This window comes from Formica exsecta, unplaced genomic scaffold (genome assembly GCF_003651465.1).
Source record: "Formica exsecta isolate Colony F162 unplaced genomic scaffold, ASM365146v1 scaffold684, whole genome shotgun sequence".
Classification (NCBI taxonomy): domain Eukaryota; kingdom Metazoa; phylum Arthropoda; class Insecta; order Hymenoptera; family Formicidae; genus Formica; species Formica exsecta.
This window is the reverse complement of record NW_021853449.1, coordinates 525-21138: the sequence shown is the minus strand read 5'-3', so window position 1 is coordinate 21138 and position 20614 is coordinate 525. Positions and strand designations below refer to the sequence as shown.

The window sequence follows — 20614 nt, the reverse complement described above, 5'->3', positions numbered from 1 at the left end:
TTAAATAGCTTTTTGTTTACGTTTTTGTAAGCTTCATTAAACATTATGTACAAAAAAAATATACATTTTTTTATATATAACGTACAAGACATTTACATTAAAAATTGTTTTTTCCTTTCCCATTCTTAAAACAAAGAGTGTAAATCATAAAAAGCAATGTTAAATAATAATTTTAATTTAAAAATGAATTCACATAATCTTACGTAAATATATTACAAGTACCGATAGCATTGATATCCATTTCAATAGTGCGCAATGGATCATGAAAAAAACACTCCGTCTCTCACGACGCGGATCGTATTGTCTTACTATTATATTTGGACATTCTTATATACGGACGCTCCTGAGACAAAGCGTCATAGCCTACATAACCGAAAGTAATCATGTATGCATATTAAATTTTCATAAAATATATTTATAATAATATCTTAAAACATCCTACAAATATCCTGAACCATCCTGGACATATTCAGGATGATCCTAAGGACGTTTTGTGTTGTCTGGGTACACACATACGCAATGAAAGAGAGACGGGGCCATGTAGTTCCAGGCGGCGTAAAATGGATGTACGTGACGCTAGTGTACGACCTAGAAAAAGCGTCACACGAAAAACGGCAGCGTGGCGACTCTCATTCTTCTCTCTGGTATAGAGTTCAGCGGTGATCAGTGATAAGTGTTAATTGAGTGTCAAGTCAATTCAGGTCAGCGTAAGCCAATTAAATACCTAGAAGAAGTTTTGCGAAACTTTCGGAGCGATTTATCATTCACGATAGTTCGATATTACGCATTAGAATATCTCAATCATCATGCAATGATGGTTTTCAATCATCTTCTTAAAACTGCCAGTTAGTATGACAATTCTCGATTGTGAGATCTAAGCAGTTGTTCGCCGGTGATTTCTTTTAGTTCTTTTTCTATCTGCAATTTTAGGAATATCCTATATCATGTTTGTGTATTACTATTATTTACAATTGTATCTTGAAAAAGAATCTAATAATAAAATTATCGAATAAGAAAGGACTAGAAAATGAAGAAAACCGTTGTTTAGGCATCTTTCTCATTTCAAGCAAGAAAATATGATTGAAACAGTAGATGTCATTATATGTTATGCCTTTCAAACTTATGATATCCTGATAATATATATGGCATAATCTTTCTAAATAATGTATGATTTCGAATTAATGCAACTTTAATATAAAATACATTTAAATTTATTATATATGATGCATTTTATATATATGTAGGGAAGAGCATGATGTTTTAGCTGAACAGTTTTACAATTCTAATCATTTTTATCGCATGATTAGGCAACTATTTCATATCTTTAAAGGAGATTATAGACTTCTATATATTATATTTAGACTGCTAACAATGGCTATATCTCATATGGTGACACTGATACAAATCATATTTTATAACTCTGGATATTTTACTCATATATATATATATATATAATTTCAATTTAATATATTCGAATATTAAAGTATTTTCTTTTTTTATAAATGAATTTTTTTACATACTTTAACAAGATAAAACAGGAGCAATTGCATTGATTAATTATGTTAAAAATCATAAAATAATATATAAGATATTTCTGAATGGCTAAATTTTACTTTTCTTCTTTGCCTTTCTAATCAAATAAATTTTACTAATCAAAAATGTCATATAAATATCTATATATTCTTTTTGAAGTATAGACTTAAAATGATTTCATTAAATGATAACGTATACTGGTAAAGCCACATATTTTAAAAATATTCTGTATCTGCTTGATTCTTTTTGATAGATACTTTAACTTTTAAATTTAATCAAAGACAAATTACTTTAAAGATTAATATCTCACATGATTTTTTTCTAGAAACACTGCAGTGTTTACAATCTCATTCTATTCATGCACACAAAGGTCTATATATTTCCTTCCGAAATGAATCAAGTTTTGTGCCTAAAAAGATACTTATTGTGGCGAAACTATCGAGGTACCATTTTGAAAGATTACGGGAACCCGAGCTCAATGAAACTCAGTTGAAATTGAAACTAATAGAAAGAGGCTCTGATTATGATACTATGCTTGCTAATCATTTTGCCACCAAAGCTGTGACAGATCAAGTAATACAAATCTTGCAGAAAATGAATGTGGAATGTAAGGTAGTAGATAGGTAGGCACAAATCTTTAATCTAAAAAATATATAGTGTTTTGTGTTTTTATATTGTGTTATATATATATAATCTTTAAAAATCTATCAAATCTAGGAAAATGAAGCTTAAAATCTCTGGTTACAAAACACTATATATTTTATATATATATATCAATTAAAATAAACTGCTTTTCTGTTTCAAATTGGAATAGAAATGTTCACTGCAAAATAAATGTGTATCATATATTTTTAGAACAACTATAGATCAATCGTATTTTACATGGGCGGATTTAGTTTTGCCAGTCGGCGGTGATGGAACATTTCTTTTGGCTTCAAATTTAATATTTGACAATAAAAAACCTATAATGGGCATTAATTCAAATCCCGAGAAGTCGGAGGGTTATCTTCTGTTACCGATGAAATATACGAGAAATATAAGAGAGATTTTCGAAATGCTAAGAGCAGGACATTACAGTATACTCATGCGAAGAAGAATTCGGACTACTCTGAAGGGAGAAGAAATATGGAAAGTTCCTTTTCATATGCACGAAAAAGGACGCGTTGCAGGTGGTCAAAGGCATGTCACATATCAATATACATATTAATGTTTTAATTAAATTATTATGCGTTTCCCTTATCGCAGACTTTATTAGCAATAGTTGACCTTTTTCTTTTTTTTTTCTTTTTTTTGAATTTGTATGTTATATTGTGTCTCTATTTTTTACCACAGTGCCAGCTTTAAGTATTATATGTACTTATTATTTATAGGATTTATGTAAATGAGAAATTTGAAGATAATCCTGATGAATTACCAAGAGAAAGGCGTCTACCTTGGTTGGCACTTAATGAAGTGAGATAATTCATGTTCCTCGATATATATTAATAGTCGAATAATGCGACTTGCTCTTTTATACCTATCCCAGGCCTTGTTTTCGTTGCTAGGTGTTTATGGGCGAAACGTTATCGGCACGAACGAGTTCCTTGTTCATAAAGTTAGATGAAGAGCAAAAGTATCAAAAAGTAAAGGGCTCTGGTTTGTGCGTAAGCACTGGTACAGGATCAACATCTTGGTATAAATCTATAAACAGTCTTAGCCAACAAACTGTGAGAGAAATATTGAACCTCATAGATACTAAACGACAATTTACCAATGATGAAATTGAGACAATCTGTTCAACTTTCAATAGCAACTTACGATTTGATGCAGGTTAGTACATGTACCGTGACAACAAAAGAAGAGATATATATATATAGATCTTATTCAAAGAATTTATATATCTATATTTATTTACAGAGGATTCCACACTGTGTTATTCCATAAGAGATATGATTGTGACTGATGCAATGTCTTTTTCAAAGCGTATATATCCTCGCGGTTTTTGTAAAAAGATCACTGTAAGATCACAGTGTTTTGATGCAGGTTTAGTTCTCGATGGTGGAATAGCAGTCTCCTTCAACTTCGGTACCATCGCGGAAATAGAAACTTTTCCCGAAGATTCTTTGCGAACTATCATTCTTCCTGACTGAATTGACTACTAGGATACTATTGAAGGAGTATTTCATAGTGATACAACTGTGATAATAATTGGTTATCATGTAAATAACATTCTTGCACTTTTTGTATTTTTTACGAAAAATAATTTCATTGGAAAAATATTTATGAAACATAATATGCAAAATGTTTAATGAAATCAGTTATATATATATATGTATATACTTAGAGAGAGGTGATGGAAATAATATAATATATTTGGGTATATTATATACATATATAATGCAAAATTTTTTGGAATACATAAAGTTATAAACAAACTATTCAATTCAAAAGAAGAAAGCATTCCTAGTATCCACGTTTTTTAAAACCATTTCTATATAAATACACATGACCATGTATATAAGCATTTATTTAAGATAAGATACCTAATACTGCTTTATGTTTATAATATGTAAAATAACATGGATCACATATGTACCTATATCGAATATCTATATTGTACCTATAAATGTACCTATATTGAATATCAAATTACCTTATTACATATTGTAAGCGCCAATCTGAACAAAAACTGTAATACTAATTGTAAACTAGTATTGCTTTTTTGTATACATAAAATACTTTTTTAGAATACTTTAGCTCATATAAATATAGAGCAAAAATTTTATATTAATGTATTTTTGCTATTCATTTATATTAGTAAATCCAAATGTATATTTTTTGATAAAAAAAACCTTATAATGTGTTGTACATAATTTTGTACAATTATCCACATATTTGTATCTACATGATATATTCTTTCCAGTTATTTTTTAGAGACTAGTGGCATACTATGCACTTTTTGTGCCAAATGCGCATGCAGAGTTAATAAATTCCTAGACGAATATATTATACATGCTGGATTTTTTGTAAAACATTGCATTAGCTAGAAACGAAGAAACGCGCTGTGTGCTATAGATTTTTATATCTTCGTGATGACATATTTATCTTGTCACATTAAGTTAGGTGCATTCGACGCGCGTTACCTGACTCCAAACGCATGAGCAATGAGCACACACTTACATATGAATACGACGCCGAAGAAACGTCATATTGTTCCGTCTTGATACTTGTTTATATTCGGTGATATCAGAGTACAATACAGTGGTGTGAGGCCGAGGTGCGTGCGCGATGCACGTGCATGACATTGTTTCGTTAAACAATTCGGCTGCGCGATCGCATCTATGAGCACTCTCAGCTACAAAACGGTAAGAAATATAATGAAAAAGAAAAGTTAAACGGCCACGCGATACGGCGAAGCTTTTATCTTTGCGTACTTGATTTGACGTAAATATGTGCTTTTCGTACGGCAAAAATGTGTGAGATTCGCTCTTTTGTCGATCTTTGAAATTCCCCTGCTTGCATCGCTCGACGAAGTAAATTGAAATAAACGACTGCATATAGGATTTTGAGGTTAGGATATCGAATTAACCTTGTTAATATCGCGTATCATTCTGATATATTCAACGGAATATATTTCTTCTAAATTTTTTTCAGCCAATTTATGTTAAAAAAGTTCGATATAAAGCGCTATATTATATATTACACAAGTTTTATATCTGTTTTATATATAATTTCTTCTTTTTTAAAAGTTAATTTCTATATAGCAGAATTAAATGTGCGTTGAGAGAGATAATCCCAGATAGCACACAATTAATATATATATATAAGCAACATTTCCGCGTTATATTATTTCACGGGAAAAAAGAGAATACACTTTGCAAAAATTAAAAAAAAATTACCAGTCATATATATATATATATATATATATATTCTTTGACTATTCTATTTAGCATCAAATATACTATTTTAAGGATATTCTTACAGAATTATCTATGAATTTTTGTAGAATATTCTTGTGTCAAAACAATATTTTATAAATCTGCATAGAACATTGTATTTAGAACGGTCTCATTTAGAAGTTCTATGCAGATTCATAAATCGTGTTTTTTTCAATAATAACAGCTATAGGCTCAAGATAAGTTCGTAAGTTTGGTAAGGAATCGTTTTTATTTTCACTTTATTAAAATATTCAAATATTCACTGAAACATAGTTATAGAATGTTTATAGAGAATAGGTTTGTGCTATCTGGGAGATAGAATAAAACGAAAAAGACACACCCATACAAAAAAATAAATATAAAAAATACATTTCTAAAAATAAACTGAGAATTTGAATTAAAATATCAATCGACAAAAAGATCTTATACAATCTCTATAATTAATATTTCCATTGAATGTTGTGTCTTTCAAGTTAATTATATCTCTCATCTCTCACAAAAAAAGAAGAGAGCATGTATATCTCTCTTGTAAAAGCAATGCATTCCGCTTTAATCTGCTATTGTGGCGATATGTTATCATTGATTTCAGTTGCAAAGTTATTCATGGAAGTTTGTTGTATGCTGTGTGTATGCGTGCGTACGGCGTGTGTGTGTGCGTATGTATGGTGAATGTGTATATGTACACATATGCATAAAGCTAACGATAATTTATCCTTAACGCATAGCAGTATGATGATTAACTTACAATTAGTTATCTTGTATTGTGTGTGTAATAGCTAAATATTTAAATTTTTCATTTGAGATTGAGAAAACTTAAAAATCAATCAAGAGAGAAGATAAAGATTTTATAAAAAATCTATAAATCTAGACATGTGCAAAGATCAAAGATTTATGAAGGATATATTTTAAGAAATAATCCAGATTTAGAGATTCAATGTATAAAAGAAAGAAAAATGATATTTTAAGACACAATTACAATTTATATTAAATTCCAATTACATTAAATTTTAAGGAAATTTATGTAATGTTTATATACTTATATATAATTATAATATATATAATTTATATATAATGTTTAACACTGTCAAATCGCATTTTAAGCAAATATAATTTTTTCAATTGCAGAAGGGTTACTCAGCAGAAGATTAAACATTGCCGATTATCGTACAGTAAAGTGTACTTCTAATCTAATGTATACATAGCGTTATCGATGAGTTTGATATAAAATCCCGATTGTTCGCACAATTGAAAGAATAGATATAAACTACTCACAAAAATTAGAGAAACATCTAATTTTTCTTTAAAAATATGCAAAATTTAGTCAGCTGTAATTTCGTTAAAAATGAACGAAATTTAAATAAAAAAGGGTTTTTTAAAAGCTTAAAATCTCTACTTTCGAAAAGTCACTATTGTTTTTAAGTTTCTGTGAGTTTGAGAATTTTTACATATAGAAAACTAAGAGCTGGACAAAATGGGAAACTTTTTTCTCACTTTGTAAGCCTGTCACGTGCCCCAAAAAAATCTGCGAAAATTTTTGACATTCTAATATGAAAGTTTACAATCTTTTCTACAAAATCTTTTCTTTTTTAAACTTTTCTAAGATTTTTTGTTACTGAGTTATCGCCGATTAAATAAAAAATAAGCATTTTGACTTTAATTACCCATAACTTCGTTAAAAATCATCGTACCGTAATTCCAAACAAGTTGAAAATTGTGCAAATTAGAAACTTGCACATTGCTTCCTCATAAAGCTTCCTTACAAAGCTTAAGATCTTTAAAGAAAGCGGGTTTTTCAATTTTTGTTTCCTTATAGAGGAAGTTTTGCCTCACCAAATTCAATACCAACCATCCTTTAATAATACTCTATTCATGTTAAAAAGTTTAACTCGATATCTTAAAATTTGCAAAAATTAGGATGTGTACAGATATTTTTCAAAAAATTCAAAATTTTATAAAAAATGAACTTTCATCGATTTTCACCAAATTCAATACCAATCATCCTTTAATGATACTCTATTTATGTAAAAAAATTTAACCCGATATTTTAAAATTTGCGAAAGTTACAACGTGGTCAGACATTTCTCAAAAATTCAAAATTTTATAAAAAATGAACTTTCATCGATTTTCACCAAATTCAATACCAACCATCCTTTAATAATAATCTATTCATGTAAACAAATTTAACCCGATATCCCAAAATTTGCGAAAGTTACAACGTGGTCAGACATTTCTCAAAAATTCAAAATTTTATAAAAAATGAACCTTTTCACTAATTCTCACCAAATTCAACACCAACCATCCTTTAATAATATTCTATCCATGTAAAAAAATTTAATTAGATATTTCAAAAATTGCGGAAGTTAGAGGTTGTACAACATATCGCGTATATACATACATACATACATACATACATACATATATACATACATACATACATACATACATACACACATACATACATTTTTTAGGAATATGATTTTTCGAGGTTTTTGAACATTCTGAACACATTGGCATAAAAAACCCGAAAAAAATTTTGTCACGAAAACAAAGCTTCTTCTATAAGAAAGCAAAAATAGAAAATAAAGTTCAGCTAATGTTAAAAATTTTTTTTTTCCATTGGAATTAAGCATATTCACAATTTCTTGTACGTTTTGCCTCGTAAAATCACAGTGGCCATTATGAAAAAAATCTCATAGCTATTCGTCAAACTTTTTTCAAATTCAAGATACTTAAAAGTACAAAAAACGTGAAAAATAAATTTTTTTGTTGTTCTACACAATTGTTTTCTAGATCAAATTGAAAAACGGAAAAATTGCTCATTTTTACGTTTTTTTTTCATTTGTATTATATCTACATATTTTTGAAAAAATTTTGGCAATTATATTTCGATAGAGCAAAGTTTCAGCTTTAAGAATTTGTTTTTGGAATTGCGGATGATTTTTAACGGAGTTATGAGCAATCAAAGTCAAAATACTTATTTTTTATTTAATCGGCAGTAACTTAGTAACAAAAAATGTTAGAAAAATTAAAACAAGGATTTTGAAGAGAAAACTTTAGTTTCATATTAGAATGTCAAAAATTTTCGCAGATTTTTTTGGGGCACGTAACAGGCTCACAAAGTGAGAAAAAAATGTCCTATTTTATTCAGCTATTAGTTTTTTATATGTAAAAATTCCCAAACTCACAGAAACTCAAAAATGATAGTGACCTTTTGAAAGTAGAAATTTTAAGCTTTAAAACCCCTTTTTGGATTTAAATTTCGTTTATTTTTAACGAAATTACAGCTGGCTAAATTTTGCATATTTTTAAAGAAAAAATAGATGTTCCTCTAATTTTTATGAATAGTTTATTTTACGTATACAAAAATAAATATTTGTATAAACAGTAACGCCAAAAATCTTAACCTAACATTTTTTAAATATCTGGCAATATGTGTGCAGCTAAAACGAGTCTAGCATATTGCTTGGTTCTTGCCGGCAATCTGCCAGCTTAATCGGTAATAACAACTCTTGTACCAAATTTGTAGCCTTTTTGCTGACAATAATTTGTAGCAAGCACTTGGCAATATCTGTTAGAACATATGTGGCTGACTGGGTATATAACGAATAATGAACTTACTTAAAAAAATAGATAAAAGATAAGATTATCGTTTAGATTATAAGGAAAAATATGCATATTTTTTTATAAAAAACAACATATTGTATCCTTTAATTTTTATATTTATATACTCATACATGTACCAAAAATTGTAACATAATTTTTTATCGTAGTTTCCTATGAATATGTAAATTCTTATTTTTTATATTTTCATGTCCCAGATATTTTTGTTCTATATGCAAGTTATCTATTGCTCATTTGTATGGAAATTATAATAGTTAATAATTGAAACGAATTTATAATGAGAATAAGAAACATCGATATTTTCAGAATATTATTCCAACAATATTTCTTTGATATTTTTATTAAAAGAAACTTCATCTAATTTATCTGAAGATTATATTCACATAAAATAAACTCCTTATAGTAAAATAAAGGATTTCTAATATTATTTTTACACAAGAAAATACATCTTACATCATCGTTTATTCATGCACACAGCAATGCTATAAACCATAAATGAATGCTATACACATAGCATTTATAAGAGTTCATCAAACATTGGTGAAATACATGTTATACAATCTAGCGTCTGCATATTCAGCATATTTTTACAGTACTTGCTCTTCTTAGAAAACATGGGTATCTATATTATTATTGCTAGACTCGTTTTAGCTGCGCACTTTCTGCTTTTTTAGCTGTATTTGAAATGAAATGGATTCTGGAAGAGGAAATAGTAAAGATGCAAAATGTAGAACAAAAGCAATTAAAACGAAGAAAAACGTACTAATATTATTCCAACTACATATTAATACATATGAAATATTTTATTATCTTAAAGGTCGACGTTACGACAACGACGACGACGACATCAGAGGTGTATCAGAGGGATGGCAGAAGATGAGAGACAAATTAGGATGGCCGCTGAGGCCATACTGAGCGGCTCCATCAACTCCCAAAGAAGTTCAGTTACCCAACATAGCATGACACGGTCGCCAGATATCGTCTTCAGCGAGGATTTGATCGCAGGAGCGAGACACAACGGCAGAATGTCCAACGTCAGACGTTTCTTCTGCCTCTTCGTTACCTTCGATCTTCTCCTCACATTTCTCATGTGGCTCATTTGCACGATGGTATGTTGTAATTCGATTGTATTTGAAACATTATCTATATGTTTAATCAATAGATAGATTGAAATATTGATCTTGTCAGAAATGTAACATTTTGTAACGCATGTGACTTGCTTGCTGCTACTGATTGGATGGAGATTACTTTTTTTATTCTACATTTTTATTTTAACATTTGCAAAAAATGTTCTCTTTTTATTTCTGCGCATTTCACGTCTTTGTTTATGCAATCTTTTTTAAAAAATTTCTGGTTTTATTTTTCATTTGGTTTCTAGCTGATCCTTTTCTTTCTACTATGATTTTATATCATCAAATATTTCTTTTTTCTTTACTTGCTTGAATATTTAATTAAATAAATAATTTAAAGATCGTCCTTAAGAGATTTTAATAAAAGTTAAATTACTCTATTATATTTACAGATTGCAGGTGAAAGTTTAAATACAGCTTTCGAAAATCAGGTGATACACTATCATATAAGGACATCTTTGTTTGATATTGTGGTAAGTTTTATATATTCTGTCGTTCATCGTCAATGAGTTTAATTAACTGGATGACGACAGTGACATTCAGTTCATCATAATTTTTCATTATTTATTGGGAGCAGAGATTTTACGGATTTCATCTTCTCAGATGGCAGCGATTTGCAGGTTCACCGTCTTGTTGCTCTTTTATGCGCTACTGTATCTCAATCACTGGATCATTGTAGCTGTAAGTATATTTATTTTAATCAAACTTTCCTGCAAAAAAAAAGTTTAATGAACTATTTGACCTAAGGGGTCTTCCTAGTTGGACGCTCTGAAAATAAAGGCGATTTTTGAGAATTTTTTAAAAGAAAAGTATAAAACATATTAATTCTAAACTTTGCACGTTTATTAAATAACATTTCAAATACATCCTGAATTTTTTTCAAACAAAAATATTTGTTTGTTTTGGAGTTATAGTAGTCCAACCAGGATGTCTAAAAAAAAAATGGCGGATATGATTCCAGCCGTTATAGTTATCTGAAATAAAAAAACCAAAAAGATTCTTAATCTATATGAGTGTGGTTATCGTGTGAACTAAATCGATATTTGCAAAATTTAAATTTTGCGACTTACAAAACTAACCAATTCTTTGGTGAAAAATGAAATTTTTTTTTGAGACGCTGTCATTTTTTTATTTTTCAATATTTTTTTGTATTCTAATTCACGCGATAGTCACTCATACAGATTAAGAATCTTTTTTATTTTTTTTATTTTAGATGACTATAACGGTTGGAATTATGTTCGCCACGAACAACAATTTTTTTTAAGGCACTCTGGTTGGACTATTATAACTCCGAAATAAACAAATATTTTTGTTTGAAAAAAATTCAGGATATATTTGAAATGTTATTTAATAAATGTGCAAAGTTTAGAATTAATATGTTTTATACTTTTCTTTAAAAAAAATTCCCAAAAATCGCCTTATTTTCAGAGTGTCAAACTAGAAAAACCCTTTAAATAGCAAAAATAAAATAAAGAAAACATAATATTTTCCTAGTAGTTCTTTATTTAATATTGTTTTTAACATTTGTAATATGAGCAATAATTTGGGGTTTTGTGTTTTACAGATATCAACTGCCACAACATGTGCCTTTTTAATTGCAAAAGTTTTTCTTTTTGATGTAAATATTCCCGAAATATCTATGTATTACTTTTACAATTAATTTCGTCGACTTAATTTATATAATATATTGTGTTTTTCAGTGGACATCAGCTAATCAACCAGTATTCCAAGTTCTACTAATCTTAACATCTTTTGTGTTATCTTGGGCGGAGGCTTGGTTCTTTGATTTTCGTGTGATACCTCAGGAAACTCAAGCGAGAAATTGGATTCGGAGTAAGCTTCTCTTAATGATTTAATTTTCTTTTTTTTTTTAATCTCGTTAATTAATAAATAATAAAATATAAAGAATAACAATGTAGTAAAGTTGAAAATTTATTTATGAATTAATATTTTGTAAAAAAGATTAGTTTAATTAATACACAGCACAATAAAGTAAAGTCGAGAGAGATTATTACAATTTAATCAATTTTGTACATTAGTTTGAAAACATAAAAAGATCTTAGTAAATTTCTGTATTTACAGATTTTCCGGATACGGAAAGAACTCCACTACTACAAAATGTCATTACCGAATCACGGCAATACGCAGCAAACGTCGATCACATGAATACATTTTTCACACCTGTGGATTCCCCTAGTCATTCCGATGATGAAGACATCTCCAAAAAGCAAGGAGACTTGAGAAGCTTATCAAGATCCAGCGAGTTATCTATGTTTCTAGCGAAACTTACACCTGATAAGGTTGGTGAAATTATATGGCAAAACGACATCGACGAGTGTCTAGATAAGAATATAAAATCAGAGAAGATATGTGGAAATATTGAATAGTTGGCTTAACATAAAATTTTTCGATAAAATCGCATAAATTTAAAGTGTGATCCCGACTATGTTCCGGCTCTTTAATTGATTATTACATAAACGTATCACTATCGACGAGATATCATTAAAAATCGATGGTCTTATGGGATTTAGTGCGACTGGAAGAAAAATTCGCTGCGCGTTATTTTAGTTCATCCAGATATTGTTTTATTATCGAAAAATCTAAAGATCTTTTATATAACTGCCTCAAGAACGACAAAATAAATATTTATTGTAAACCTACTGTTTCATTATCGACAATGCAAAGATTTATTTATTTACAGTAGCGCGTAGCGAGTTTTTTTCAGGATTGTGCCGTAGATTTCAAAATTACGTCTACACGAGTTGTTTACGTATTGTCTACATGAAATTTACATGGACTTTTTTCATAGACAATGTAAACTATGTAAGCTTTATAAATTAAATCTCAGAACGCAAAAAAAAAGAATGATTATATTATAAAATAGTTAATGTATCTGTATATGTGATTTTAGTAAAGTAAGGCAGAGAAAAACGTAACACTATTGTATAATAGCCTTTTATGACTTACGTTTTTCTCTACCTTATTTTACGTCGACGACTATGACAGACGTCTCATCCCCTGTCATCAGCTTTTGGCTGCTTAGATTTCTGTTTGTAATTATGTTTCAAGCATGAAACATAAAAAACGAAATATAAAGAAAGTCTTTGACAAACCATATTCCATAGATTACTCATTGTTGACATAGATGACATGTTACACATAGTTTACATTGTTTACGCGTAAATGTAGACTATTATAGTTTACGGATATTTGCCCAACCCTGGTAATAAGCGTTTCTAAACAGGGTTGTGCCGTAGATTTCAAAATTACATGAATTGTTTAAGTATTGTCTACATGAAGTTTACATGGACTTTTTTCATAGACAATGTAAACTATGTAAGCTTTATAAATTAGCTGTCAGAATGCAAAAAAAGAGAATGATTATATTATAAAATTGTGAATGTATTTGTATATGTGACTTTAATAAAGTAAGGCAGAGAAAAATGTAACACTATTGTACAATAGCCTTTTATAACTTACATTTTTCTCTGCCTTACTTTACGTTCACGAGTATGATAGAGATGTCTCGTCCTCTGTCATTAGCCTTTGGCTGTTTCTGTTTGTAATTATGTTTCAAGCATGAAACATAAAAAACGAAATAAGAAAGTCTTCGACAAACCATATTCCATAGATTACTCATTGTTGACATAGATGACATGTTACACATAGTTTACATTGTTTACGCGTAAATGTAGACTATTATAGTTTACGGATATTTGCCCAACCCTGGTAATAAGCGTTTCTAAACAGGGTTGTGCCGTAGATTTCAAAATTACATGAATTGTTTAAGTATTGTCTACATGAAGTTTACATGGACTTTTTTCATAGACAATGTAAACTATGTAAGCTTTATAAATTAGATGTCAGAATGTAAAAAAAAAGAATGATTATATTATAAAATAGTTAATGTATTTGTATATGTGACTTTAATAAAGTAAGGCAGAGAAAAATGTAACACTATTGTACAATAGCCTTTTATAACTTACATTTTTCTCTGCCTTACTTTATGTTCACGACTATGATAGAGATGTCTCGTCCTCTGTCATTAGCCTTTGGCTGTTTCTGTTTGTAATTATGTTTCAAGCATGAAACATAAAAAACGAAATAAGAAAGTCTTCGACAAACCATATTCCATAGATTACTCATTGTTGACATAGATGACATGTTACACATAGTTTACATTGTTTACGCGTAAATGTAGACTATTATAGTTTACGGATATTTGCCCAACCCTGGTAATAAGCGTTTCTAAACAGGGTTGTGCCGTAGATTTCAAAATTACATGAATTGTTTAAGTATTGTCTACATGAAGTTTACATGGACTTTTTTCATAGACAATGTAAACTATGTAAGCTTTATAAATTAGATGTCAGAATGTAAAAAAAAAGAATGATTATATTATAAAATAGTTAATGTATTTGTATATGTGACTTTAATAAAGTAAGGCAGAGAAAAATGTAACACTATTGTACAATAGCCTTTTATAACTTACATTTTTCTCTGCCTTACTTTATGTTCACGATTATGACAGAGATGTCTCGTCCTCTGTCATTAGCCTTTGGCTGTTTCTGTTTGTAATTATGTTTCAAGCATGAAACATAAAAAACGAAATATAAAGAAAGTCTTTGACAAACCATATTCCATAGATTACTCATTGTTGACATAGATGACATGTTACACATAGTTTACATTGTTTACGCGTAGACGTAGACTATTATAGTTTATGGATAAATACCCAACCCGTTTTTTTCCAGTAATATCCTAAATCCCATAAAACCATCGGTCTTTAATGATATCTCGTCGGTATTTAGATTAGTATTTTCGATCGATAAGGAGATAACAAACCGCATATGTCGAATAATATAGAACTCCATCAGTAGTGAAATTATAGTGATGAGTAATCACTGAGAATTTAAATAAATGTATATTCATATATGCCCATCGCTATCTAATAAGGAGATTGATAAGGAGATAACAGAACAGCATGTGTTGAATAATCCAGAATCGAACAATATTAAGATCAAGGCTAAGTAAACTCTAAAATTTATGTCACAATCTCGAAAGATTGTAAGAAAGAAAATGAAAGAAACTGGCTTTATATTTGATGACGCACTAAGACCCGTTTAACGCTACACTGTTTGCTGTTATTATATAATGTGTTTCTATTGATGCTGGTGAAACTTAATTTTCCGATATAGGATAATTTTATATTAATATAGTCGGATCTAACTCGAATCTCATTAACTTGAAAACCTCGACTGTATATACGATTTTCCACAAAATGTTTTCCTATTTATGTTTGCATTTTCATCTATTCCTCTTTGCATAAAATTCAAATAAAATTTATTTAGCATTCTAAATTCTAGAAACATGCTGAGCACTAACCGTCTTATTATATAAATGTCAATGTCAAATCTATTTTTCTACATGTGTCCATAATAATCTCTTAAATAGCAAGAGATAGCAGAAAAAAATTGGGGGTGGGAGTAACAAAGATATAAATAAGGACGTTATCGTTAATTGGCCATGATTTATTATTACCTCGTTTCTGCGCGTTTTGTCCTATTAAATTTTAATCTGTAAACGATTGTGCTTCTCAGTTAATTGTTCGTTACGTTATGTTTTTAATTCTTAATACGTTCAATATACATATCTTCATGCGTGCGATCATACGTCCCTTTTTTCTCGGTGATGCGCTAAAGTGTTTGCCCAAGTCTAGAGTGAATAGTTGGGACCCCAAAAAAAATTGGAAAAAATCGTCAACGGGCGATGAAATACTTTCTGTAAGTTATCTAATATGGATTCGTCTGTTTATGTCGATATTATTATTACATACTTTATGAAATCGAATCTCTATTAATCTTATAAATAAATTTGATAATAGAAAAAATAGTATAAAAGTATATATGCAAAACAAAATTTATTTGAACACAACAAAATTTAATTAAAATATAGAAAATATAGAAAAATTCAACTTATTTTATTTTAATTGTGATACACACATGCATTAATTTATATTGCATGTAAAAGATGGGAGATGTGCAAGAACAAAACCATATGAGATATTCACAATACTTTGCAATTATGTTACACAATATTTCTTATTATTATAATTGCTCACTAATTTTACAGATTTATATGATACTTTGAAAATGATTTGTAATGTTCTATGATTATAAAATGCAAACTCTAAGAGCAAATAATTTTTGTCATTTTGATGTGTTTAAGAGTATTGAAATACTCTTTTATTATTATTTTATATAAATTATTAATGAAGGAGTACAATAAACCAGATTATTCATCATTAATACAATAATACATTGCAAGATTTATTTTATTTAATACTTTTTTTTACAATTATTGTATTGATGCTGTATTTCTAAAATTTTAAATTAATATAAACGCGGATATATTTCTGTTTCAATATTTCTCATTATCTTAAAAAAAATTATAAATATTTCTAAACTTGACTTTAGTTAGACATCAAGGCTTTTTTTTAGATCGATGAATATAAAACGAGGGCATCTAAAATGTTACAAAATTGTCACAACTTATTAACATCAAAAGAATGGAAGGTCGAAACTATAACAACTGATGGGGACGAAGTGTCCTATATGCAGCTGCCATCAGAATGGAAATTGGATGGAAAGGTCATGAGAATCACTGTAAGTTAGCATATATGTAGCATAAATGAAAATAAATAAATGAATAAATTATAAAAGACAGAATTTTCTTCGCGCGCGTGCAAATAAATAAATTTTCTCGTTTTATGAAACAATGAAAGTTATTTAATTGTTTCAGGGCATTGTCAACGCACCTGCTAGTATATTAATAGACTTATTGTTTGATGATATCGAAGAATTTCCTTTGTGGAACAAACTTGTAACAGAATCGATGAAACTACAGGTAATTTTTGTATTTTTTTTTTTTTGTTCCTGTTGTAATATTTTATTGATATTGGCAACAATTATTCATTTTAAGAATATCGATGAAAACACGGATATCATTTATCAAGCGACAAGTTCTTATGGTGGTGGACTCATCACAGCGCGAGATTTCGTTATCTTGAGGCATCGTAAGAAATGCGGCGATTATTATATGAGCAGTGGTATATCTGTCCCTACGGCATTGGTTCAGATACGTCCAAATATGACTAGGTGAGAGAGACATTGAAAGAAATTATATTTTTTAATGTATAAAAAGGATAAGATTGTATAATTGTTATTTTAAATATCTTCTTTTTAAGGGGTGAAAATGGTATAAGTTGTTTTGCAACAGAAGAGTTATCTGACGAAGAAGCCATTAATAAATGTCGCTTCACCTGGATTTTAAATACAAATCTTAAAGGCTGGATACCACAAACAGTAGTAGATAGGGCCATGTCCACTAGTCTAATTGACTTCATCACATATTTAAGAAAACATTTAGACGATATGCAGAAACCATTAGTCTAGCACAATATCGCTCATAAAAATGATAAATAGAATTACCTATCCCTACCTATCTACTTACCTACTTATCTACCTATCTATTTACCTATCTACCCTCTTTAATATACTATGTTAAATCTATATATCTTTTATTTAATATGCATTAACGCACATAAGAGAAATATTGAAATTCCTTATCATTATAATATGCGTATATTATAATGATGGATCTCCTATAAAGTATGCTTTAAACACATTTGGAAAGATGATGTCGTTTCTTTAAACAGAACTTTTTGAAGGATTGTTTACGATTAAACTAATGTGAAAAGTAATCAAGATATGCAAGATAGGTCTATAACAAAAATCCATTTACTATAGACAAAAATTTAAAGCCAGATATATGAGATAGTTATAATTTGACAATTTATATAATCTTCGAATTTATGTTCCAATTATATTGACAAGTAAATTATTTTGTGTCAATTTAGCTTTGTAGAAATTTTTTATTGGTGACTATGACATATACATATTATATCTACATCACAACTTATCTAATGAAAGGAAATATGTACAATTTTTTTGTCACGAAATTGATTGCGATAAATGTAATCTTGAACGAAAAAGAAACGTACTACCTTATTCTAATCATTGTTTTATAAAGCGTGTAGTGTAGTAGTAGTAATTAAAAAATGAATTAGAAAATATATTAAGTGCTTTTTGTGTATAAGTGCCTATGAATTCGATTAAGTGCATCTTTTGATATGTGATGTATATAATGTATTGGAAATGCATCATACATGCTTAGTATGCATGATGGCATCTATCACGTGTCTACAGTGTATCGCGAGACAACAAAGCCGTGATATAAAAAATACTACAGAAATATTAAAATAACATTTTATTACATTTTTTATTTTATAGATTTATTAAAAAATGTTTCTCTCTTTGATCACGAGAGTCATCGTAAAGCCTAATGTATTGATATTTTGTATATAATGTGCATTTAAATGAAGCATATATATATTAAATGAAAGGTTCTGAAAATATTTCACTTTTTAGAAAGATATGATAGATTGTTATTATTAATTACACACTTGATCAATTTTATATTTCGATTGATAAATATGGAACGCATACTATGTTCATATTTGCGTCCTGTAAGTGCGTTTTATTATTATTATTTAAATTTATGAAAAACATGCATATTTGCACACGTTTATTATTGACAAGTTTTCTTCGATTAATTAACATTAGATATAGATACATGTCATGAACGTTGATATAGATTTCCGCACTATTTGATATGCAGTTATTGTGCAATTTTATGAGAGATAATACATTTGTTTCGAGATAAGTGCGCAGTGCGCATGCAAGTTAAAGAATTGTTTGCATTGCTTCCATGCCATCTCGGTATATTTGTGATCAATAATATATTAGAAAAAAGAATAATGCAACAACACTAATGCAGTCTTCTCTTCATTTCTAAAAAAAATAAATTTCTATTATAATTGAGAAAAATTTAAAGAAGTAAATTGGCCTATTTTATTATGAAAATTCAATCCACAAAATTAATAGTAAGTTAAAGAAAAATTATATGATTTATTGAAAAATACTTTGAAATTATCATTAATCAAAAGATGAAGTTCAATTATCAAATCGTTGTATATATAAATATATTAATTGTTGAAAGATCTCTTATAACGGGATGATTCGTGCTATAATATTTTTAACTTTTAAACTATTCAATGTATAATAGTGTATTCTCAACTTTATACGACGTGTTTGGTATACATATGTCTATATAAATATATATCATATAGTGTTTCTCCTCGTTTTCAGATTGTCGTATATTATAGTTGATATTGTTAAGAGACGACTTTGAATTTCACATACGACTGTATCATATAATAAATGCGACGATGGAATATGTGTATGCAGAAAAAAATGTATAAATACTCTATTTTGTTTTATATATTCATAATATTATACACATCGAGATAGCAATTTCTCTAGTATCATCGTTTTGTATGTGTCATTTGCCGTTTATGCAATACATTCTTGCATTTTCGCTCTGGAAATGTCTGCTGTAAATCAGTACTGTGTTACATAAATGGACAATATATCTAGACAGAATAAGATAAGAGAATAGAATAATCTAAAATGATTTTATAAATCCGGTTTGGATTCGAATGTAAAGATATACTGTAAGTCAATAAAAGCGAAGAAAGAGCATATCCTGTTCTTTTTCCTAAATGTGTCGAATCTCTTCAATCCTACATCGATATACCCAGTGAGAAATCACAGGTCGGAAAAACGGCTATTAGACGTCTATAGACATTTATAGATACCCTGCCGAAAATGGTCGATTAAAACGGATTTAAAAAAATGTAATCCGAATCGATCGGGATTTCTTAACAACATAAATAACGATAATTATACGCTTTAAACCTTCCTTGGTTAATAAGAAGCTTTTGAGCAAAAGATGATATCAAACTATGTAGTAGTTATTGAGAACTAAAACCATAACCGATCCGAGCTCGGTGAAACGCATACTCCCTCCGTTTTTTGCCAACCTGCGGTTGGCAGCAGTCGGGAGTAAAAATAGTCAAATCGAATTTAGTACGCTTCAGGCGAGGTTAATGTTGGATGATATTATCTCCACCTCAATCCGAAATTATACGATTTCATAAAGTTAGAATTAAACCTGTTTTCTCGCCGCGTAGCGGCGCCGCCCGGAACTACACGCGGACGCGCGAGCCGCCAAGTTACGGGTCGCACTATTGTATCGCGGATTGTGCTTAATGTGTCGACCTACGGCAGCCACAATATCCATTCGATTATTCGTGTTTATTTGGATTGACAATAATATGGATTAGAATGTAATGATTTTAGATTGGAAATAATCCGCGAAAGCGATATTAAAACCGATTATAGTTCGTTCGGAATTAAAATCGATTACTTTTTTAATCCGGGCGCGGATTGA

At 29.1% G+C, this 20614-nt stretch overlaps 2 protein-coding genes across 3 annotated transcripts; both read left to right on the top strand.

Moving 5' to 3' along the window:
* The first annotated feature begins 608 nt into the window (after positions 1 to 608).
* Positions 609 to 4297, top strand: LOC115243065 (NAD kinase 2, mitochondrial). Its single transcript, XM_029819741.1, has 6 exons — positions 609 to 845; positions 1859 to 2156; positions 2389 to 2712; positions 2904 to 2985; positions 3078 to 3342; positions 3430 to 4297. Exons 1-6 carry the CDS (start codon positions 812 to 814, stop codon positions 3660 to 3662), a joined length of 1236 nt encoding a protein of 411 aa, XP_029675601.1. The 5' UTR covers positions 609 to 811; the 3' UTR covers positions 3663 to 4297.
* Positions 4298 to 4549: 252 nt separating this feature from the next.
* Positions 4550 to 19863, top strand: LOC115243064 (steroidogenic acute regulatory protein-like). 2 transcript variants are annotated; one of them, XM_029819739.1, is made up of 12 exons: positions 4550 to 4877; positions 9889 to 10180; positions 10594 to 10674; positions 10805 to 10882; positions 11766 to 11819; positions 11902 to 12034; positions 12284 to 12501; positions 15904 to 15984; positions 16702 to 16866; positions 17003 to 17107; positions 17183 to 17358; positions 17448 to 19863. In XM_029819739.1, the coding sequence occupies exons 2-12, from the start codon at positions 9938 to 9940 to the stop codon at positions 17653 to 17655; spliced, it is 1542 nt and encodes a 513-aa protein (XP_029675599.1). In that variant the 5' UTR covers positions 4550 to 4877; positions 9889 to 9937; the 3' UTR covers positions 17656 to 19863. The 2 variants fall into 2 exon arrangements, with proteins under 2 accessions (XP_029675599.1, XP_029675600.1); XM_029819740.1 differs by lacking the exon at positions 15904 to 15984 and having other exon boundaries at positions 4551 to 4877.
* Positions 19864 to 20614: the final 751 nt, after the last annotated feature.